We start from the raw sequence: 26129 nt of genomic DNA, 5'->3' as shown, positions 1-26129 counted from the left end.
TAAACCACTGGTAAATAGATATAAATATCCTAAAAACAGAACTCTTGTGGTAAACCACTGTTAAATAGGATAAATATCCTAAAAACAGAACCAGTGGTAAACCACTGGCAAAAATAGATAAATATCCTAAAAAACAGAACTCTGTGGTAAACCACTGGTAAATAGATAAATATCCTAAAATAGAACTCTTGTGGTAAACCACTGTTAAAAAGGATAAATATCCTAAAAAACAGAACTCAGGTGGTAAACCACTGGTAAATAGATAAATATCCTAAAACAGAACTCCTGAAAAAAAGTGGTAAAAAACCACTGTGGTAAAATAGATAAATATCCTAAAAACAGAACTCTAGTGGTAAACCACTGTTAAAAAAGGATAAATATCCTAAAACAGAACTCTTGTGGTAAACCACTGTTAAAAAGGATAAATATCCTAAAAATAGAACTGTAGTGGTAAACCACTGGTAAATAGATAAATATCCTAAAAACAGAACTCTAGTGGTAAACCACTGTTAAATAGATAAATATCCTAAAAACAGAACTCCAGTGGTAAACCACTGTTAAAAAGGATAAATATCCTAAAAACAGAACTCTTGTAGTGGTAAACCACTGGTAAATAGATAAATATCCTAAAAAACAGAACTCTTGTGGTAAACCACTAAAAAGGATAAATATCCTAAAAACAGAACTTGTGGTAAACCACTGGTGTGGTAAACCACTGTGGTAAATAGATAAATATCCTAAAAAGAACTCTAGTGGTAAACCACTGGTAAATAGATAAATATCCTAAAAACAGAACTCTGTGTGGTAAACCACTGGTAAATAGATAAATATCCTAAAACAGAACTCAGTGGTAAAACCACTGTTAAAAAAGGATAAATATCCTAAAACAGAACTGTAGTGGTAAACCACTGGTAAAATAGATAAATATCCTAAAACAGAACTGTAGTGGTAAACCACTGGTAAAATAGATAAATATCCTAAAAACAGAACTCTAGTGGTAAACCACTGGTAAAATAGATAAATATCCTAAAAACAGAACTGTAGTGGTAAACCACTGTTAAAAAAGTGGTAAAACCACTGGTAAATATCCTAGAACAAACTGATAAACTGTAAAGGATAAATATCCTAAAACAGAACTTGTGGTAAAACGTATAAATCCTAAAAATAGAACTGGTAAACTGGTAAATAGATAAATATCCTAAAAAACAGAACTCTTGTGGTAAACCACTGTGGTAAAACCACTGGTAAAATATAGATAAATATCCTAAAACAGAACTCTAAACCAGTGGTAAAACCACTGTTAAAATAGATAAATATCCTAAAAACAGAACTGTGGTAAAACTGTTAAAAAGGAACTGTAGTGGTAAACCACTGGTAAATAGATAAATATCCTAAAACAGAACTGGTAAAAAAGGATAAATATCCAAAAACAGAACTGTAGTGGTAAAACCACTGGTAAATAGATAAATATCCTAAAAACAGAACTCTTGTGGTAAACCACTGTTAAAAAGGATAAATATCCTAAAAACAGAACTGTAGTGGTAAACCACTGGTAAATAGATAAACCAGAACAGTGGTAGTGGTAAACCACTGTTAAAAAAAAAGGATAAATATCCTAAAACAGAAGTAAAAACCACTGTAGGACCTGGTAAACCACTGGTAAATAGATAAATATCCTAAAAACAGAACTCTTGTGGTAAACCACTGTTAAAAAGGATAAATATCCTAAAACAGAACTGTAGTGGTAAAACCACTGTAAATAGATAAATATCCTAAAAATAGAACTGGTAAATAGATAAATATCCTAAAAACAGAACCAGTGGTAAACCACTGTTAAAAGGATAAATATCCTAAAACAGAACTCTTGTGGTAAAAAAGGATAAATATCCTAAAAACAGAACTGTTGTGGTAAACCACTGGTAAATAGATAAATATCCTAAAAACAGAACTCTAGTGGTAAACCACTGGTAAATAGATAAATATCCTAAAAACAGAACTTAGTGGTAAACCACTGGTAAATAGATAAATATCCTAAAACAGAACTCTAGTGGTAAACCACTGGTAAATAGATAAATATCCTAAAACAGAACTCTAGTGGTAAACCACTGTTAAAAAGGATAAATATCCTAAAAACAGAACTGTAGTGGTAAACCACTGGTAAATAGATAAATATCCTAAAAACAGAACTGTAGTGGTAAACCACTGGTAAATAGATAAATATCCTAAAAACAGAACTCTAATGTGGTAAACCACTGTTAAATAGATAAATATCCTAAAAACAGAACTCTAGTGGTAAACCACTGGTAGGTAAATGTCCTAAAAACAGAACTCTTGTGGTAAACCACTGGTAAAAAAGGATAAATATCCTAAAAACAGAACTCCAGTGGTAAACCACTGATAAATGTAAATAGATAAATATCCTAAAAACAGAACTCTTGTGGTAAAACCACTGGTAAATAGATAAATATCCTAAAAACAGAACTGTAGTGGTAAACCACTGGTAAGTGATAAATGTCCTAAAAACAGAACTCTAAACCACTGGTAAAAGGATAAATATCCTAAAAACAGTGGTAAACCACTGGTAAATAGATAAATATCCTAAAACAGAACTCTTGTGGTAAACCACTGGTAAAAAGGATAAATATCCTAAAACAGAACTCTTGTGGTGGTAAACCACTGTTAAAAAGATAAATATCCTAAAAACAGAACTCTTGTGGTAAACCACTGTTAAAAAAGATAAATATCCAAAAAACAGAACTGTAGTGGTAAACCACTGGTAAAATAGATAAATATCCTAAAAACAGAACTCTAGTGGTAAACCACTGGTAAATAGATAAATATCCCAGAACTCTTGTGGTAAAAAGGATAAAATCCTAAAAAACAGAACTGTAGTGGTAAAACCACTGGTAAATAGATAAATATCCTAAAACAGAACTCTAGTGGTGGATAAATATCCTAAAAAACAGAACTAAACCACTGGTAAATAGTGGTAAACCACTGTTAAAAAGATAAATATCCTAAAAAAACAGAACTCTGTGGTAAACCACTGGTAAATAGATAAATATCCTAAAAAACAGAACTCTAGTGGTAAACCACTGTTAAATAGATAAATATCCTAAAACAGAACTCAGTGGTAAACCACTGGTAAAAAAGGATAAATATCCTAAAAACAGAACTGTAGTGGTAAACCACTGGTAAAACTAAAACTGAACTCCAGTGGTAAACCACTGTTAAAAAGGATAAATATCCTAAAAATAGAACTCTTGTGGTAAACCACTGGTAAATAGATAAATATCCAAAAACAGAACTGTAGTGGTAAACCACTGTTAAAAAGGATAAATATCCTAAAAACAGAACTGTAGTGGTAAACCACTGTTAAATAGATAAATATCCTAAAAACAGAACTCTAGTGGTAAACCACTGTTAAATAGATAAATATCCTAAAAAACAGAACTCTAGTGGTAAAACCACTGATAAATATCCTAAATAGATAAATATCCTAAAAACAGAACTCTAAAAAACAGTGGTAAACCACTGGTAAAATAGATAAATATCCTAAAAACAGAACTCTAGTGGTAAACCACTGGTAAATAGATAAATATCCTAAAAACAGAACTGTAGTGGTAAACCACTGGTAAAGGATCCCAGTGGTAAACCACTGTTAAATAGATAAAACAGAACTCCAGTGGTAAAACCACTGGTAAATAGATAAATATCCTAAAAACAGAACTCTTGTGGTAAACCACTGGTAGATAAAACCACTGGTAAAATAGATAAATATCCTAAAAAACAGAACTCTAGTGGTAAACCACTGGTAAATAGATAAATATCCTAAAACAGAACTCTAGTGGTAAACCACTGTTAAATAGGATAAATATCCTAAAAACAGAACTGTAGTGGTAAACCACTGTTAAATAGATAAATATCCTAGTGGTAAACCACTGGTAAAATAGATAAATATCCTAAAAACAGAACTCTAGTGGTAAACCACTGGTAAATAGATAAATATCCTAAAACAGAACTCTTGTGGTAAACCACTGGTAAATAGATAAATATCCTAAAAAACAGAACTCTAGTGGTAAACCACTGGTAAATAGATAAATATCCTAAAAACAGAACTCCAGTGGTAAACCACTGGTAAAAAGGATAAATATCCTAAAACAGAACTTAGTGGTAAACCACTGTTAAATAGATAAATATCCTAAAAACAGAACTCCAGTGGTAAACCACTGTTAAAAAAAGGATAAATATCCTAAAAATAGAACTGTAGTGGTAAACCACTGGTAAATAGATAAATATCCTAAAAACAGAACTCCAGTGGTAAACCACTGGTAAATAGATAAATATCCTAGAAAACAGAACTCTAGTGGTAAACCACTGGTAAAAAAAATGTCCTAAAAGGATAAATATCCAAAAAAACAGAACTGTAGTGGTAAACCACTGGTAAATAGATAAATATCCTAAAAACAGAACTCTTGTGGTAAACCACTGTTAAATAGGATAAATATCCTAAAAACAGAACTGTAGTGGTAAACCACTGGTAAATAGATAAATATCCAAAAAACAGAACTCACAGTGGTAAACCACTGGTAAATAGATAAATATCCTAAAACAGAACTCTTGTGGTAAACCACTGGTAAATAGATAAATATCCTAAAACAGAACTCTAGTGGTAAACCACTGGTAAATAGATAAATATCCTAAAAACAGAACTCTTGTGGTAAACCACTGGTAAAGGATAAATATCCTAAAAACAGAACTCTTGTGGTAAACCACTGGTAAATAGATAAATATCCTAAAAACAGAACTCTAGTGGTAAACCACTGTTAAAAAAGGATAAATATCCTAAAAACAGAACTAGTGGTAAACCACTGGTAAATAGATAAATATCCTAAAAACAGAACTCCAGTGGTAAACCACTGTTAAAAAAGGATAAATATCCTAAAAACAGAACTCTTGTGGTAAACCACTGGTAAAATAGATAAATATCCTAAAAACAGAACTCTTGTGGTAAACCACTGGTAAATAGATAAATATCCTAAAACAGAACTCTAGTGGTAAACCACTGTTAAAAGGATAAATATCCTAAAAACAGAACTGTAGTGGTAAACCACTGGTAAATAGATAAATATCCTAAAACAGAACTCTTGTGGTAAACCACTGTTAAAAGGATAAATATCCTAAAAATAGAACTCTTGTGGTAAACCACTGGTAAATAGATAAATATCCTAAAAACAGAACTGTAGTGGTAAACCACTGGTAAATAGATAAATATCCTAAAACAGAACTCTTGTGGTAAACCACTGGTAAATAGATAAATATCCTAAAAACAGAACTCTTGTGGTAAACCACTGTTAAAAAGGATAAATATCCAAAAAACAGAACTCTTGTGGTAAACCACTGGTAAATAGATAAATATCCTAAAAAACAGAACTCTAGTGGTAAACCACTGGTAAATAGATAAATATCCAAAAAAACAGAACTCTAAAACAGAACCCAGTGGTAAACCACTGGTAAATAGATAAATATCCTAAAACAGAACTCTAGTGGTAAACCACTGGTAAATAGATAAATATCCTAAAAACAGAACTGTAGTGGTAAACCACTGGTAAATAGATAAATATCCTAAAACAGAACTCCAGTGGTAAACCACTGGTAAATAGATAAATATCCTAAAAAAAACAGAACTGGTAAAAATAGATAAATGGTAAAACAGAACTCTTGTGGTAAAATAGATAAATATCCTAAAAACAGAACTCTAGTGGTAAACCACTGGTAAATAGATAAATATCCTAAAAACAGAACTCTAGTGGTAAACCACTGGTAAATAGATAAATATCCTAAAAAACAGAACTCCAGTGGTAAACCACTGTTAAAAGGATAAATATCCTAAAAACAGAACTGTAGTGGTAAACCACTGGTAAATAGATAAATATCCTAAAAAAAAAACAGAACTCTAGTGGTAAACCACTGGTAAATAGATAAATATCCTAAAAACAGAACTGTAGTGGTAAACCACTGGTAAATAGATAAATATCCTAAAAAAACAGAACTCTAGTGGTAAACCACTGGTAAATAGATAAATATCCTAAAAACAGAACTCTCAGTGGTAAACCACTGTTAAAATAGGATAAATATCCTGTAAAAACAGAACTCAGTGGTAAACCACTGGTAAATAGATAAATATCCTAAAAACAGAACTCTTAGTGGTAAACCACTGGTAAAATAGATAAATATCCTAAAAACAGAACTCTAGTGGTAAACCACTGGTAAATAGATAAATATCCTAAAACAGAACTCTAGTGGTAAACCACTGTTAAATAGATAAATATCCTAAAAACAGAACTTGTGGTAAACCACTGGTAAATAGATAAATATCCTAAAAACAGAACTCTAGTGGTAAACCACTGTTAAAAGGATAAATATCCTAAAACAGAACTCTAGTGGTAAACCACTGGTAAATAGATAAATATCCTAAAAAAACAGAAAGTGGTAAACCACTGTAAAAAACAGAACTCCTAGGTGGTAAACCACTGGTAAAAATAGATAAATATCTAAAAAAAAACAGAACTGTTAAGTGGTAAACCACTGGTAAACCAAAATAGATAAATATCCTAAAAACAGAACTCTAGTGGTAAACCACTGTTAAATAGATAAATATCCTAAAAACAGAACTAAACCACTGGTGGTAAACCACTGGTAAATAAAAGGATAAATATCCTAAAAACAGAACTCTTGTGGTAAACCACTGGTAAATAGATAAATATCCAAAAAAACTCAGAACTCCTAAAAACAGAACTGTGGTAAACCACTGGTAAATAGATAAAAGGATAGAATATCCTGGTAAACCACTGGTAAAAATAGATAAGTGGTAAACCACTGGTAAAATAGATAAATATCCTAAAAAACAGAACTCTAGTGGTAAACCACTGGTAAATAGATAAATATCCTAAAACAGAACTCTAGTGGTAAACCACTGTAAAAAAGGATAAATATCCTAAAAACAGAACTCTAGTGGTGGTAAACCACTGTTAAAAAGGATAAATATCCTAAAAACAGAACTGTAGTGGTAAACCACTGGTAAATAGATAAATATCCTAAAAACAGAACTCTTGTGGTAAACCACTGTTAAAAAGGATAAATATCCTAAAAAACAGAACTCTAGTGGTAAACCACTGGTAAATAGATAAATATCCTAAAAACAGAACTCTAGTGGTAAACCACTGTTAAAAAGGATAAATATCCTAAAAAACAGAACTGTAGTGGTAAACCACTGGTAAATAGATAAATATCCTAAAAACAGAACTCTAGTGGTAAACCACAGATAAATATCCTAAAAACAGAACTGTAGTGGTAAACCACTGGTAAATAGATAAATATCCTAAAACAGAACTCTTGTGGTAAACCACTGTTAAATAGATAAATATCCTAAAAACAGAACTCTAGTGGTAAACCACTGGTAAATAGATAAATATCCTAAAACAGAACTCTTGTGGTAAACCACTGGTAAAAAAGGATAAATATCCTAAAAACAGAACTGTAGTGGTAAACCACTGGTAAATAGATAAATATCCTAAAAACAGAACTCCAGTGGTAAACCACTGTTAAAAAGGATAAATATCCTAAAAACAGAACTGTAGTGGTAAACCACTGGTAAATAGATAAATATCCTAAAACAGAACTCTAGTGGTAAACCACTGTTAAATAGGATAAATATCCTAAAACAGAACTGTAGTGGTAAACCACTGGTAAATAGATAAATATCCTAAAACAGAACTCTTGTGGTAAACCACTGGTTAAAAAGATAAATATCCTAAAAACAGAACTGTAGTGTGGTAAACCACTGGTAAATAGATAAATATCCTAAAAACAGAACTCTTGTGGTAAACCACTGTTAAAAAAGGATAAATATCCTAAAACAGAACTGTGTGGTAAACCACTGGTAAATAGATAAATATCCTAAAAACAGAACTCTTGTGGTAAACCACTGGTAAAATAGATAAATATCCTAAAAACAGAACTCTAGTGGTAAACCACTGGTAAATGATAAATATCCTAAAAACAGAACTGTAGTGGTAAACCACTGTTAAATAGATAAATATCCTAAAAAACAGAACTCTAGTGGTAAACCACTGGTAAATAGATAAATATCCTAAAAACAGAACTCTTGTGGTAAACCACTGGTAAATAGATAAATATCCTAAAAACAGAACTCTAGTGGTAAACCACTGTTAAATAGATAAATATCCTAAAACAGAACTCTAGTGGTAAACCACTGGTAAATAGATAAATATCCTAAAACAGAACTCTAGTGGTAAACCACTGTTAAATAGATAAATATCCTAAAACAGAACTCTAGTGGTAAACCACTGTTAAATAGATAAATATCCTAAAAACAGAACTCTAGTGGTAAACCACTGGTAAATAGATAAATATCCTAAAAACAGAACTCAGTGGTAAACCACTGGTAAATAGATAAATATCCTAAAACAGAACTCTTGTGGTAAACCACTGTTAAAAGGATAAATATCCTAAAAACAGAACTCTTGTGGTAAACCACTGGTAAATAGATAAATATCCTAAAAAACAGAACTCTAGTGGTAAACCACTGTTAAATAGATAAATATCCTAAAAAAACAGAACTCTAGTGGTAAACCACTGTTAAAATAGATAAATATCCTAAAACAGAACTCTAGTGGTAAACCACTGTTAAATAGATAAATATCCTAAAACAGAACTCTAGTGGTAAACCACTGGTAAATAGATAAATATCCTAAAACAGAACTCTAGTGGGTAAATAGAAATCCTAAAAACAGAACTCTAGTGGTAAACCACTGTTAAATAGATAAATATCCTAAAAACAGAACTCTAGTGGTAAACCACTGTTAAATAGATAAATATCCTAAAAACAGAACTCTAGTGGTAAACCACTGGTAAATAGATAAATATCCTAAAACAGAACTCTTGTGGTAAAATAAATAGATAAATATCCTAAAAACAGAACTCTAGTGGTAAACCACTGTTAAAAAAGGATAAATATCCTAAAAACAGAACTCTAGTGGTAAACCACTGGTAAATAGATAAATATCCTAAAAACAGAACTCAAAAACAGAAGTGGTAAACCACTGTTAAAAAGGATAAATATCCTAAAAACAGAACTCTAGTGGTAAACCACTGGTAAATAGATAAATATCCTAAAACAGAACAGAAGTGGTAAACCACTGTTAAAAAAGGATAAATATCCTAAAAACAGAACTCTAGTGGTAAACCACTGGTAAATAGATAAATATCCTAAAACAGAACTCTCTAGTGGTAAACCACTGGTAAATAGATAAATATCCTAAAAACAGAACTCTTGTGGTAAACCACTGGTAAAAAGGATAAATATCCTAAAAACAGAACTCTAGTGGTAAACCACTGGTAAATAGATAAATATCCTAAAAACAGAACTCAGTGGTAAACCACTGGTAAAAGGATAAATATCCTAAAACAGAACTCTACTGTGGTAAAATCCTAAAAAACTGTGGTAAAAATAGATAAATATCCTAAAACAGAACTGTGGTAAACCACTGTTAAAAAGGATAAATATCCTAAAAACAGAACTCTTGTGGTAAACCACTGGTAAATAGATAAATATCCTAAAAACAGAACTCTAGTGGTAAACCACTGGTAAATAGATAAATATCCTAAAAACAGAACTCTTGTGGTAAACCACTGTTAAAAAGGATAAATATCCTAAAAACAGAACTGTAGTGGTAAACCACTGGTAAATAGATAAATGTCCTAAAAACAGAACTCTAGTGGTAAACCACTGTTAAAAGGATAAATATCCTAAAAACAGAACTCTAGTGGTAAACCACTGTTAAAAAAGGATAAATATCCTAAAAACAGAACTCTAGTGGTAAACCACTGTTAAAAAGGATAAATATCCTAAAAACAGAACTCTAGTGGTAAACCACTGTTAAAATAGATAAATATCCTAAAAAAACAGAACTCTAGTGGTAAACCACTGTTAAAAAAGGATAAATATCCTAAAAACAGAACTCCAGTGGTAAACCACTGTTAAAAGGATAAATATCCTAAAAACAGAACTCTAGTGGTAAACCACTGTTAAATAGATAAATATCCTAAAAACAGAACTCTAGTGGTAAACCACTGTTAAAAAGGATAAATATCCTAAAAAACAGAACTCAGTGGTAAACCACTGTTAAATAGATAAATGTCCTAAAAACAGAACTCTAGTGGTAAACCACTGTTAAATAGATAAATGTCCTAAAAACAGAACTCTAGTGGTAAACCACTGTTAAATAGATAAATGTCCTAAAAACAGAACTCTAGTGGTAAACCACTGGTAAATAGATAAATATCCTAAAAACAGAACTCTAGTGGTAAACCACTGTTAAAAATAGATAAATATCCTAAAAAACAGAACTCTAGTGGTAAACCACTGTTAAATAGATAAATATCCTAAAAAACAGAACTCTAGTGGTAAACCACTGTTAAATAGATAAATATCCTAAAAACAGAACTCTAGTGGTAAACCACTGTTAAATAGATAAATATCCTAAAAACAGAACTCTAGTGGTAAACCACTGTTAAATAGATAAATATCCTAAAAACAGAACTCTAGTGGTAAACCACTGTTAAATAGATAAATATCCAAAAACAGAACTCTAGTGGTAAACCACTGTTAAATAGATAAATATCCTAAAACAGAACTCTAGTGGTAAACCACTGTTAAATAGATAAATATCCTAAAAACAGAACTCTAGTGGTAAACCACTGTTAAATAGATAAATATCCTAAAAACAGAACTCTAGTGGTAAACCACTGTTAAAGGATAAATATCCTAAAAACAGAACTCTAGTGGTAAACCACTGGTAAATAGATAAATATCCTAAAAAACAGAACTGTAGTGGTAAACCACTGGTAAATAGATAAATATCCTAAAAACAGAACTCTAGTGGTAAACCACTGTTAAATAGATAAATATCCTAAAAACAGAACTCCAGTGGTAAACCACTGTTAAAAAGGATAAATATCCTAAAACAGAACTCTAGTGGTAAACCACTGTTAAATAGATAAATATCCTAAAAACAGAACTCTAGTGGTAAACCACTGTTAAATAGATAAATATCCTAAAAACAGAACTCTAGTGGTAAACCACTGTTAAATAGATAAATATCCTAAAAACAGAACTCTAGTGGTAAACCACTGTTAAATAGATAAATATCCTAAAAACAGAACTCTAGTGGTAAACCACTGTTAAAAAGGATAAATATCCTAAAAACAGAACTGTAGTGGTAAACCACTGTTAAATAGATAAATATCCTAAAAACAGAACTCTAGTGGTAAACCACTGTTAAATAGATAAATATCCTAAAAACAGAACTCTAGTGGTAAACCACTGTTAAATAGATAAATATCCTAAAAACAGAACTCTAGTGGTAAACCACTGTTAAATAGATAAATATCCTAAAAACAGAACTCTAGTGGTAAACCACTGGTAAATAGATAAATATCCTAAAAACAGAACTCTAGTGGTAAACCACTGTTAAATAGATAAATATCCTAAAAACAGAACTCTAGTGGTAAACCACTGTTAAAAAAGGATAAATATCCTAAAACAGAACTGTAGTGGTAAACCACTGGTAAATAGATAAATATCCTAAAAACAGAACTCTAGTGGTAAACCACTGTTAAATAGATAAATATCCTAAAAACAGAACTCTAGTGGTAAACCACTGTTAAATAGATAAATATCCTAAAAACAGAACTCTAGTGGTAAACCACTGTTAAAAAGGATAAATATCCTAAAAACAGAACTTAGTGGTAAACCACTGTTAAATAGATAAATATCCTAAAAACAGAACTCTAGTGGTAAACCACTGTTAAATAGATAAATATCCAAAAAACAGAACTCTAGTGGTAAACCACTGTTAAATAGATAAATATCCTAAAAACAGAACTCTAGTGGTAAACCACTGGTAAATAGATAAATATCCTAAAAACAGAACTCTAGTGGTAAAACCACTGTTAAATAGATAAATATCCTAAAACAGAACTCTAGTGGTAAACCACTGTTAAAAAGATAAATATCCTAAAAAACAGAACTGTAGTGGTAAACCACTGGTAAATAGATAAATATCCTAAAACAGTAGTGGTAAACCACTGGTAAAATAGATAAATATCCTAAAAACAGAACTCTAGTGGTAAACCACTGTTAAATAGATAAATATCCTAAAAACAGAACTCTAGTGGTAAACCACTGTTAAATAGATAAATATCCTAAAAACAGAACTCTAGTGGTAAACCACTGTTAAATAGATAAATATCCTAAAAAACAGAACTCTAGTGGTAAACCACTGTTAAATAGATAAATATCCTAAAACAGAACTCCAGTGGTAAACCACTGTTAAATAGATAAATATCCTAAAAACAGAACTCTAGTGGTAAACCACATTTAGATAGAGAAATGTCCTAAAAACAGAACTCTAGTGGTAAACCACTGTTAAAAAACACACAGGTAACCTGTTTTAATTTAAATAAAACTTGATACATAAACTACCAAAGCAAGTTGTTTGTACAGACAACTTTCAACCAAATAAAACAAACAACAACCTAGTGATTGGGCTGTAAATTATTAAACACTTACAATAAAGATGAGATTATGTTGACTTCTGTAATTTATTACAAACTTACAATAAAGATGGTGTCATGTTAACTACTGATGTAAATTATTAAACACTTACAGTGAAGATGGTATTAAGTTAACTACTGATGTAAATTATTAAACACTTACAGTAAAGATGGTATCAAGTTAACTACTGATGTAATTTATTAAACACTTACAGTGAAGATGGTATTAAGTTAACTACTGATGTAAATTATTAAACACTAACAGTGCAGATGGTATCAAGTTAACTACTGATGTAAATTATTTAACACTTACAGTAAAGATGGTATTATGTTAACTACTGATGTAAATTATTAAACACTAACAGTGAAGATGGTATCAAGTTAACTACTGATGTAAATTATTAAACAGAACAAATATGGTATCAAGTTAACTACTGATGTAAATTATTAAACACTACCTGTGAATATGGTATCAAGTTAACTACTGATGTAAATTATTAAACACTTAGAGTTAAAATGGTATCAAGTTAACTACTGATGTAAATTATTAAACACTTACAATAAAGATGGTATCAAGTTAACTGATGATGTAAATTATTAAACACTCACAATAAAGATGGTATGAAGTAAACTACTGATGTAAATTATTTAACACTAAGAATAAAGATGGTATCAAGTTAATTATTGTAACTTATTAAACAGTTACAATAAGATACTCTGTCCTACAACAACTGTTTGTGTTAGTAAGTAGTAATGTTTAAATATATTCATGTCACTAACAGGTATACTACTGATTACATTAAAATGATTCAATATAACCAACTCAAACTTTTCATGAGATTGATTGATATAAACGGTAAAACTTTCATAAAATAAAAGTTCTACTCTATGTTAAAAAAAGTACCAGTTTGTTAAGAACTGGTCTAAATTTAAAAATTACTTTAGGATCAATGTAACCAGATTCTTGTGTATAGCCATGGTGAAGGATCTTTTATTTAAAACTGAATTATATTATAGAGTAATGGTTGTTGTATATATATATCATAACTGTTTTTCTAACTGTGAGAGTATAAATCCTTATTATTTTTCTATTCATTATATGGAGCAAATGTTTTGGTTAGATAAATAGATAACGACTTATACTTTACATCCATCATAGTAAATAAATTAGAAATGAAGTTATGAGGAAAAACACCTGTCTTAACTAGTTGTGTAAGCTGTCCAAACAACAGTTACATGTGTGATAGAAACAATTATTTACAGTGTATATACAGTTTAATAACTAATATATAAATTATTAGATGATCGATCCAAATGGTCTAATATACTTCATTTTATCCACGTGTTTATACTTTCATTAAAACATGAAACATAGCTATTACAATAATAATAAGAGTGAAGAAACATCAATGTAATAATTCCTACATCATGACCACTAGATGGCAGCACATTTTAGTCACATCATATCAATACTTATCAGTTCAACTCTGTTTAGGTAATTAACAATAGCTGAGATTAATATTGTTAACACTAAATATTATGAGAAAATGTTCTGAGGTGTTTCCCAGTTACATCAACTTTTTACTTTGCTGATTCAAGTATTTATGTCACGAAAATCACAAATAAAAACAAAACAATATCATTCTTTAAAAATCGTAGAAATCTTCGACATCAGACTGGTACATGTCTTAGTTGAATTTGATCTTGGCTTTTGATTGGTGGTGATTCAATCATTATATTTCTGAATTACCTAATGGTACAGTAGTAATGGTAAAGATTGTGTTTGAATAAGAAACTAAACATTTGTTTTTATATGTTGTTCTCGTGCTAATATTGTTTATGTCTTATTGTAATTCTGGATTACAAGACCACAACTCAAAGTAAATGTTAGTTACATTACAGTCGTACTTACCAGATCCAAACCGTAGTATATTTTGTGACTTTTCTTAATGTTGAATGAGAAGTGAATAATGCTAAATGTTTTGCACTTAATGTATTGGAAGTCCACAATTACGGTTCCCGATGACAGATTTTCTAATTCTATTGTACAGAGTGAGAAAAGATATAAAGTTGGACGTAAAAACTTTATATAACTTAATAATTAGGGTTAGTCATAATAAACAAAAAATTCAATATATCAACATTTTAACGTGGTAAATAAGCTTAAAATTTTGTAAGTTGTATGGAAAGAAGTTAACTTTTTACTGGTAGAACTACAAAGTTCAAAAGAAGTTGTTTTTTTTAGTTTTATTTTACAGACAACACAAAAAGATAGCCAAAATTCAAGTCATAATGAGACTTTACCATTTCATTTATTTATCGAACCGGGCCCGGCATGGCCTAGCGCGTAATGCGTGCGACTCGTAATCCGACGGTCGCGGGTTCGTGCCTGCGTCGCGCTAAACATGCTCGCCCTACCAGCCGTGGGGCGTATAATGTGACGGTCAATCCCACTATTCGTTGGTAAAAGAGTAGCCCAAGAGTTGGCGGTGGGTGGTGATGACTAGTTGCCTTCCCTCTAGTCTTACACTGCTAAATTAGGGACGGCTAGCACAGATAGCCCTCGAGTAGCTTTGTGCGAAATTTCCAAACAAACAAACAAACAAAATTTATCGAACCATGGATCAAAATGTCACGCTTACCGGAAGTATTCCTTTGTTGACGTCATCCACAGAGACCTGTAAGTGTATTCTTACAAATACAAGCTATAACTCATGATGTTATATTAACACAAAGTAATGTTTGTTAATGGCTAGTTAAAAAGGAAGACATAGAAAAGCTCACAGTTATCACATAAGCACTCTCTTTTTTTGTTTACTAGTAAAACATAAGTAAATTCAATTCTGAAAGGCTCCCACGGTACAGCTTGATATTTTCTCCCGCATATATAAGAACGATCAATGACCGTTAACAGAAATACTTTTGTGTTGACAGATTCTTAAACAAACACCTTAACACACACACAGAATCAAATAAAAATAGACATCGCCATTTAAACATAGAAATAATGTTCAGAAAAATTAAAAATTCATTATCTTCGATCATCGTTTTGAGTGCTCTAGTAACACTAAAAATGGCTATATCTAGAAAAATTTAAATATTTTCCAAAAACCTGATTGAACGCTCACATTCCAAAAGTGCCGGCATTTTCAATTTTGTTTGAATATTTGAAAACGTCAGAAATTGATTGTTTTTATGGATATTTGTGAGAGCTCAAAATAATAACAAAATGTTTGTGTTCAGAAGCACTTTGTTTCCCATAATTTTAATTAAACACCTTGTCCAGTAAAATTATTTAAAATAATAATTTGTTAATATTTAAGTTATATGAAATAGATTAATTTAGTGTTTATTACGTGAATTATTTCTAATTTATTTCATTTCTTTTATAAACAAAAAGTTGTTTTTTATTTACAGCTCAACGTCAGGTGTATGATTAAATTTGTTATGAAATCCTTGGATCTGAGATATTTCGGTTGTTTGTTGATCATTTACACCGGGCTATCTGTGCTTTTCTTATCTTAAGTTTCTAAACCTGATTTTTTGCATTGTAATCCTGTATACTTACCGCTGAGCCAATAGGGGTGAGCGTTAGAGATCATGGAAGATTGAAAATCGACAGAACCCTAACTTAAACTGGATTTGGTACAAAAGTAAATTTGGAGCCATGTAGCGTTATAGAAGTAGTGAAAAAATAACACTATCTCAAGAGATGACGAGAAATATTGTTGATTACTTACTTTTCGTTTAAATTACAAGATCCAAAATTCAACAAAAGATATATATAAATTTTCTCTTACTATCTTGTCATGAATAAACAATACTGTAGCTCATCACTTAACGTCACGAATAAACAATACTGCAAATTCATCACTTGACGTCACGAAAGAACAATACTGTAACTTCATCACTTGACGTCACGAATAAACAATACTGCAAATTCATCACTTGACGTCACGAATAAACTATACTGTACCTTCATCACTTAACGTCACGAATAAACAATACTGTAACTTCATCACTTAACGTCACGAATAAACAATACTGTAACTTCATCACTTAATTTTCGTTAATTAATAATGCGAAAAGTAGATCGTTTCGGGAATATTTTGTTTTGTTCTGTTTTGAAAGTTCCCCTCTGGTATAGCAGTAAGTCTAAACATTTACGACGCGAAAGTCAGGGGTTCGGTATCTGGACACATCATATAGCCCGATGTGGCTTTGTTATATGAAGAATAACAAAACACACGCTTTTGAAAAACCAATTTAATGTTAACTTTGTTTCTTGCATTCCAACATTTAGAACTGACACATTTCGTGAATATACTTTTCGTGTATAATGTTATGTTTTCTGATCCCTTATACATCATAGAGCAATTCATTTATGTTGAGTTGTATCACATAATACATGCTATTAGTTGAATGTGTTAAAAATATTGTATACCTTTCAAGAAATTGTTTCTCACTAATTTCTTCATATTTTTACCTTTAGGGTTAACTGGACTCTAGAAGTTTGCAGTCAAGAAAGCTGGAACAAAGTTTTCATAAAAATAACAAAACAATGTACTTTTCCAAGGGAACCCACCAGGATTTCCCCAGATATTTCGTTAGTCCAGTCCACACCTGTTTACTTCGCTCAAGAGCTTGTACTTACTTGACTTTAGTATATTTTAGTTTCTGTTTTATGTAAAATGCATTAAAAATTAGCGAAACAGGTTTACGAATTTCTTCAAAATAAATTCCTGAATACTCTAAACTGCGCACACTCGTGGTATGTAAATTCATAACTGTTATTTCTCACTTTCTTTTCTTAGTAAGTTTAGCATTTCAAGTTATTTTAGAAACGTGATCACACGTGGAAGTTTCTAGTCGATTGTGAAGTTCTTAACGTGAAAACGTTGGTTTAGAAATAATATTGGTAATTTTCTTTCACTCTAGTTAATTATTTCATAAGTCATTTCTCTACAATATTACAGAAGCTTTCTCTTAAGAATGGCTATTGTAAAAAATAATTCCTTTTATAAAGGTTGGTAGCGATATTTTTCACTGACAGGTTAGTGATGTTTGTAGTGCATGTGTTTTGAGAGGATAGCATTATACATTCGCGTGTATAATACTAACTTCTCTTAGCTTGGAACACAGTTTAGGAGTTTGATATATAAATAATTTAAAGACAGGTTTCACACACATCTAGACTCATCTAAAGATAGGCCTAATAAAAGTGCTATGTTTTTCCTATCTGGTCGTCTGTTGATTAAATCAAATAAATGCAAAATGCTTTTTTACTTTCCTTGCATTATGTTTTTTACTTAGTCGTTTGTTTCCTCTTTGGGCCGCCTGTTACTTATGGGTCATTACCAGAAAGGTAAGATAGTGCAACATAGAATACCACAAGTGCTCTGTGAGGCTCTCCTTCTCCTATTCTGCCGTCACTTCTACTGTGCTGAGCGTTAAAGGTGAGAGCTGTCATACCTAAACTCTAACATGAAGGCAGGTACGTTTTATTTTACATGTTTCATTAATTTTGAAGAACACAGGACCGTGTCGGTAAAACAACTGACCACTTTCAACACACGCTGTCGCATTTAGAAGAAATGTGTTATCCTTTTAGGAGTGTAAGAACATGCGCACTTTTATCCTGACCTAAAATAGGTCCCAATAGATTCTAGCACCTCTGGCAGCGTATATCCTCAGCTGAATTATACCGCACATGACTCACTGTTGTTGAATTATTTCAGTCTCTGACACGTGGCAGTCTATGCATGTTTAGAAGTAAAGTTACTTAACAACAAAATATATATTTCGTTCAACTGTTCCAGTCGAAATTAAGTTGGATGAATCGTGGAAAGTTACCTAGTTTGATGTGTGATGAAATCTGAATATTTGTTGTTATAAACAATACGGTTTATAATCAGTGATGACGAGAAAATATATATGTAAAATGGTTCGTTTGCTGGGGTTGTTGTATTAGTAAGGGTTCTTTAATTTGTTTGTTTCTTTATTTAAAGTTTGGGTGTTTTCTATGGTTATGTTGTGTTTATTTGATTTTCAGTGTTCGAAAACGTGTGAAGGTGAACACGAAGAAAGCAATCACATGTCATTTCTTAACCTTAAAATTACAAGAACCGATACACAATTTATAACAGAAATCCACCGGAAAATCACCCATACTGGACTATACATTCCTTGGAACTAAGCACATGAAACAAAACAAAAACTCAACATACTTAGAAATCAGATAAACACAGCCATAAAACTATGCTCACCAGATAAAATTAACGATGAATTAGACAAAATAAAACAATACTTCATCAACATCAATAAGTTTCCTCCACAAACCGTAGAAAACATTATACGCACACACCTAGACAGAAAGCAAAATCAACCAACAGAAGTAAATATATCTCACGAATCAAAAAATCACGAAACCATATACTGCTGTATACCATATATTCCTGACATCAGCAAACAAATAACAAACATTTGGCAAAAACTAGTAACAAAATATGACATTCCAGTTAATACCAAATTTATTCAAAACCAGGCACAAAACTGAGGTCTATACTATGTAAAAACTACACTGACAAACACCACACCAACATTATTTATAAAATACAATGTGATAACTGCCACGACTTCTATATTGGAGAAACAAGTAGAAAAATGGAAACCAGATTTAAAGAACATAAAAAGTCACATTCACACGTTTTCGAACACTGCAAATCAAACAAACACAACATAACAATAGAAAACACTCAAATACTAAATAAACAAACAAACATAAACATATGCAAAATTAAAGAAGCCTTACTTATACAACAACGTAAACCCAAAATAAACCAATATAAAGGAACGCCTTTATACCTCTATTAATAAATATAATCTAACATCTAAGAACGCGCTCTATCTTCCTACACTCAATTACACAACCGCCTTCAAACATGTGGTCAGCTATCGGTCAGTTACCTCTTTCGTTCTTTGTGAATCTTACGATGACCGAAGAAGGTCGAAACGTTGTCCGCTCCTCTACATAAAAATTTTCTGAACCCAAACCAGCTGTTTTAAAACACGGTGTATACTTTACTTGTCATCTCTTACTATTTGATCATTTTAATGGTTATTTTTACGTTCATAATTTGCACCACCTCTTGTTCGTACTGTGACAACTAAACAAAAACTAAGATAGTTACTTTGATATCTGACATAATTACTATTGGATTTGGCTATCTTATAACATGTAGTGTTTGAACACGTATATGTAATGTATTGTATTATTCGGTGGTTACAATTATTTCAAACTTCTCTCTCACCTCGTGTTTGTTTGAAGCTCAGTGAGGGTGCTCAACTCAGAATCTGAGAGTCGTCCGATTGAATTCGTCTCCCGCTAAACCCTTTAAGAGGTTGGGTCGTTATAATGTGGGCGAAAGAGTAGCCCACGAGATGTCTGTGGGTGAGGATGACTACCGGTCTTTCAACTGTTAACTTAGGGACGGCCAGAGCAGATAGCCTCATGTAGCTTTGTTCGACATTCAAAAACAAAACAAAAACGTGACAACCTATCTTCCGGTAAAGTAGTAAAGACACAGTGATCACTTTACGTCTGTGACTTTGTTCAGTCTAACCTACTGACTATCTGATGTTAGTAGCTCAACTGTCACTTATGTTGGTTTGTTTGTACTTCACAAAGCTACACAATGGATTATTTGTTCTTATTTCATGATAGGTATCGAAATCCGGATTTTAGACTTATAAGTCATCAGTATGTCTACTGAAACCCTGGGACAGAATGTAATAAAGGTGAAGGAACACAACTTGGCTGTGTGTTTGTCTCAAGTTACTTGAGTCGTTGTTCCACACCACACTTAAGTGTGAAATCAATATAGCGTGTGAGAAACACGAACAAACATAATAGAAATAACAGATACTTCTAGTTCCAAACGGAGGTACAGAAATCTGAAGAAACGCTTTCGAAATAATATACAACAGTGAATCACAGTCATTTGTGACTCATCAGGGTCAGGGTTCGAACCCATCCCACTAAGCATGACCGTCATTTCAACCAGAATCATTGAAAACTGAAACAGAAACACCACTATAAAAACACAGTCGTTTGAGAATAACTGATACAGAAACACCACTATAAAAACACAGTCGTTTGAGAATCACTGATACAGAAACACCACTATAAAAACACAGTCGTTTGAGAATCACTGATACAGAAACACCACTATAAAAACACTGTCGTTTGAGAATCACTGATACAGAAACACCACTATAATAACACAGTCGTTTGAGAATAACTGATACAGAAACACAACTATAAAAGCACAATCGTTTGAGAATCACTGATACAGAAACACATTTTGTTCTAATTGTGTTACCGAACATAGTCTCTACTATTCGTCATATCAAAATTATAATGTTACGGCCAATTCGACTGAAAGTAGGGACTGTTTTGGATAACCTATGAATGAGTTTACTCGAAATTTAATAAACGTTTATAAACACAAGTCATATGGTAATCCAACGTATCCACCGAAGGGTTTGAACCTTGAATTTTAGCTTTATAAGCCTTAAAGTTTAATTCTGTGCGACCATAAAAGGTATTAAATACCCTTTAAAAAAGTTAATATGAACGTACGTTTATATATGGCTTCTTCATCTTGTATGTTTGTTTGTAACTTAAAGTGTCGTCTCATGAAATGAACAACTCTCACGACAAACATATTATAATAGACAAATATTTTTGTCTAGTTTTCTACATCTAACGATTGGGTGAAGACAGTTGTTTTTTACGTAACAATTCGACTCTGAGAGAGACAAAGAGCTCCTTTTTAACAAATTTGTACCTTATTTGGTTAGTTTGTTTGTTGTCAGATCTGTGTATTGGTTGAACTCTGCTTTGCCAAGGACAAGTATCGAAACCCGATTTTTAGCGTGTCACTGGTCATGATCATGAGGAATGTTTACCTGTAACTGGAATAAAAATATTGAACCAATTAACAATGAGAAAATAAACCCTTCTAAGAAAGCTACGGAATATTACGAAAGAACTAGTATAGTGTTGGATAATACAAGTTTTTATATTCAGATCAAGGTGGAGTTAGATATGGTGAAACAGTTTCTGACAAATCTCATTTCGTATTTTTCGTGAACATTTTACAATAAAAGGTATGGACAGCTCGGTATTTCTAGTACTGTCTGAAACAATAGACAAAACTTGAAGTTAACTGAAAATCATCGGAAGGTAGGATATCTTTATGTTGATACATTATGTGTGAATTATCTGTTTTATAACTTTAGAAGTAATAACTTTCTTAGCATCTTTAAAATAAAACATTTTTCTCTGAATAACAAGTGAAGTAAGATACTGTTTTTTATCGTGTTAAAATTATCATTCGTGATATTTGTAAGAAATGACAGTTTAACAACAACACAGAATTACATGTTTGTAATTTTTCAAAATAAAATTGTTCGTTTTTGGAATTCCGTTGTAAGTTTTGTTCCTGTATTATTAAATTGTTTTGATTTATTTTGAATCTCTTCAGTGTCTTGTGATTCGTATACTGTGGACATGAAGACCGCATTCCTGCTTCTGTTCTCTCTTGTCGTCCTAGCGGGAGACGCTTATGGTAAGTTTGTGAAAGAATTTTGATATTACATATCAGTTTGTCTTTATTATGTATTTAATCACGTGATCTGATTCTGCAAAGGAATTGTTGGAATCTGTGGAATGAACGACTTCCTACTAAATCATCAACCTGAACGTAAGTTATATAACACGATAAAACTAAAATCTACTAAACTGTTTTACACGGTAAAACTTTCATAAAATAAACAGTTAATTTTGTTGAACCAGTCTCTCCATGTTTCTATTGTCATCTACAGCGCCATCGTTCGGAGAACCAAGAAGTAAAATAAGAAACAGGTCACATACATTAACAGATGAACGTGCACATAATATATAATTAATTCAGCTAATTCGCCAAGTTATATTTTTTATACTGTTTACAATTTATTTTTAAAATAGTTGAATTGAAAATTTTTTATCACAGACATGTTATTATACATCTTATAATATTAAAATTGAGGGTTAAACGGTTATAGAAGTTGTGCTCTTTGTTAGGTTTCTTATTAATTTTAGATATAAAACACTTGTTTACACAGTAATTAAAATACTTGGTCTTGGTTCACGACAGCAGCTAAAAGTTATGTTTTCCTTAACTTAGTCTCTTGATAGTGTGAAGTAAAATAAAGGTTATGATGATATTACTTGGGAGAGGGAGAGTCGAAACGATCAGTGATAAACATTCTATCAGTTTCGGTTGTTGCCCATATCGCAATGCCGTCTGTTGCTGTAGTGGTAAAACATGTTGCCAGTCACTACATTATTGTTCAGCAGATTCTACCAGATGTCATCACTGTTTAACCTTTGCTGGTGCATTAGTGGGTGATGCGCCGACAGCGACATCTCTCGTCGAAGCTGGAAAATCTTGAGTTGAGCACGGAAATTAAAAACAAACAAAAACCTTTAAAGTTTTTGTTTTAAAATTAAAGTCTATATTTTTAACTGACATGCTTTCCATGTCACTAAAATTGACGAGAAAAATAAAGTTATAAATAAAAGTATATGTGATAAAGACTGTTTTATTATAATATATCGAACCTCAAATCATCAAAAACAGTTTCACAAAACAGTGATAAAACAAACATATCTCAACCATGAGTCTGACATTAATGTGGGTAAGTTTGTTTATAAAGTAAAATATATTCAACATGCATTGTTTTACATACAGTAATTGTAGACTGTTATTATTTTAAACACAATAAATATAAAATTAGGTTTGTGAGAAACTCAGAAGAAATGTCATACCTTACAAACTTACAATACTTACAAACAGAATAATGCGTCACGTTCGTTAGAATTTATGGTGTAAACGACCTTTTGAACATAGAATTCTGCATCTAGTTTGTTTATTTGTTATTAAACAAAGTTACACGAAGGACAATCTGCTTAACTCGGGTAACGAAGCCCGGTTTTTAGGAGAACAGTCTGTAGACATACTATTGTACCACTAAAGTACACTAGATCTACTGCTTAAGGATATTCAAACACTAGAAAGTGTAAAAATTATTCCAATCGCACCACGTTCGCTGTATCTATTGTTAAACAATACGTTTCGCTGAGTCCAGAGATTTTCAGAGCTGATGGGACACAACAAACAAATCATTGTCATTATAAAGATCTACAAAGTTATTGTGATGTGTGGATAGAAATACGAATGACGTACAATCTTTTTAAGTTTTACGTGTGACAGTTATTGGTAACACATGTACAAAACATGGACATGAGGTTGAACTTTTTATTACAAAACGATTACTAATTTTTTTAGAAAAAGGAATTTGTGTCTGTGTTGATAAAAACCTGTCGTCTCTAACTCCTGACGAGCCCCGGCATGGCCAGGTGGTTAGTGCACTCGACTTATAATCTGTGTTTCGCGGGTTCGAATCCACATCACACTGAACATACTTCTTGTGCCGGGATGTCGTTATAACGTGACGGTGAATCCCACTATTCTTTGTTAAATGATTACCTCAATAATAGGCAGTAGGTAGTGATGATTAGCTGCCTTCCCTCTGGTGTTACACTGTTAAATTACGGACGGCTAGCGCAGATAACCTAAAGCAGTTTTTCACTAAAATTAAAAACAAACAAACAGTTCAAATAAAATTTTAAATATGGACACAGTAAAAGATTCAGTGCCTAATAAACACTGAACAAACGTAAATGAAATGTTTTTCGTCTGGAAAATATTATGTTTGTACAAAATGGTGTTTGTACCTCAGTTTTGAAAATAAAATGTGGTAGAACATTTTATAACCAGTTTTTAACCTCGTTTTATATGGTTAAATGAATGTTATTACAAATATTGAAGACTACTAAATGTGTAAATTACTGCACACTGTGTAAGTTCTTGTGTTTCCAGATTATATACGCTTTATTATAAGAAAATATTGACATAGTGACTAGCAACGCTTTAAAAATTATGGTCTCTGAATTTAAACTTAGTTATATGTTTTTATTTATTTTAATGTAATGGTTTAAAACATTCAGTCAAACACTATGCATCAATTTGTTTTGTTGTGTTTTCTGGTTGAAATTCTTGTAGTTAAAGGTTGTGATACCTTAAATAAATTATTTATTGTGTTCAGTTCACAAAGATGCAGGACATGAATTTCCATAATTCTAAGTAAAGTTCTTGTGTATAATTATTTCAGTTTCAGATTATGTACGTTTTATTATAAGATACGTGGACTTACTTATCAGTATCTTATATTTATACAATTTATAATTAAGATTGAGACAACATGCAGACTTACAACATGATTTAATGAATATCATGTGTCATGTTATTACTTTGATTTCCACATGATTTTTATGACACGAAGCAAAAACTCATCAAAAATATATTTTGTGTTTTAGAAATATTTATTTATTGATTTCTATTAATTAAATGTTTTGAGCTGTATGGACTGAAACATTTATGGTTTTGTCACCAGGAGTCGTGATATATTGTGTGAAAGTACGAACGAAATTTTCGAAAGGACAACAAAACCATAGAAATGTTTCATCTTCATAGCACGTTAATAAGATATGTATTAATCAGTTTGAGATAACACATAGAGTTTAGTAATTTCTTACCAGCAGGTTACATTTTCTTTACTTTAAAGTTTTTTATCATCAAACAAAAATGTACAACTGTAAAATTACCACTTGTACTTCATCCATTAACATTTTGAAACGAGTATAATCTGTCCACGTTGTTACAAACACTTAGCTGTATTGTGGGACGTATTGTTTCTCTAGGTCTCACTTGTTCCTGAGGTTGACTGGTTTCTCATTAAATGTTTCTAAACAGTTAATTATTAGTGTTGTACAGTAACGGTTTTACATGGAAGATTTGGGATAACACTTTATTGTTATAATTCTTGGAAGCTAAGTTATAAGTGAATTCAATGGTTCAGTCAAGACTAAACCCAAGGATAACAATCTTTGCATGCTATGTTTGTTGATATTCCAAACTTGAGGCTAAAGTCATCAGATGTGAAATTTTAACCTCATTACGACAAACATTATTTGATCTTTAGTCTCCACCTTAAAATTAAAAGTCTCGATATGAGACATATACTAAACCAATGTGGAGAATACTTGTCGGTCATTAAAGTTTCACTTTAAGATATTTTTCCCCCCTTCAAGTTAAAATTACATTTGTCTGACAAAACCTTGTTTGAACATCTGTTCATTTCTGTGTTTAACTATGGTCACTATCACGTATAAAACCTCTATAACAAAGTTGATAGTCAAGTAAACTGCCCGGCATGGCCAGGTGGGTTAAGACACTCGACTCGTAATCTGAGGGTCGTGGGTTCGAATCTTCGTCGCACCAAACATGCTCGCCCTTTCAGCCGTAGAAGCGTTATATGTGACA

General features: G+C 31.6%; 2 protein-coding genes across 5 annotated transcripts in view; one reads left to right on the top strand and one right to left on the bottom strand.

Moving 5' to 3' along the window:
* Window positions 1–26129, bottom strand: part of LOC143241959 (granulin-2-like) — a 214628-nt gene that overhangs the window by 80911 nt on the left and 107588 nt on the right. The gene's annotated exons all lie outside the window — the stretch shown is intronic.
* LOC143241961 (progranulin-like) overlaps window positions 21773–26129 on the top strand; it is a 42629-nt gene continuing 38272 nt past the window's right edge. Inside the window, exons 1-3 of one of the 3 annotated variants that reach the window (XR_013022363.1) lie at window positions 21773–21886; window positions 22188–22271; window positions 23042–23244. Coding sequence is in view for 1 of the 3 variants with exons in the window: in XM_076485295.1 (XP_076341410.1) it covers window positions 22214–22271 (58 nt within the window). In the remaining 2 variants the exon portion in view is untranslated. Of the gene's footprint in view, window positions 21887–22187; window positions 22272–23038; window positions 23245–26129 lie in introns of those variants that run through there. The other 2 variants (XR_013022364.1, XM_076485295.1) reach the window with 2 other exon arrangements.

Source organism: Tachypleus tridentatus, unplaced genomic scaffold, assembly GCF_004210375.1.
Source record: "Tachypleus tridentatus isolate NWPU-2018 unplaced genomic scaffold, ASM421037v1 Hic_cluster_1, whole genome shotgun sequence".
In the NCBI taxonomy this organism is placed as follows: domain Eukaryota; kingdom Metazoa; phylum Arthropoda; class Merostomata; order Xiphosura; family Limulidae; genus Tachypleus; species Tachypleus tridentatus.
This window is presented reverse-complemented; position numbering and strand designations above follow the sequence as displayed.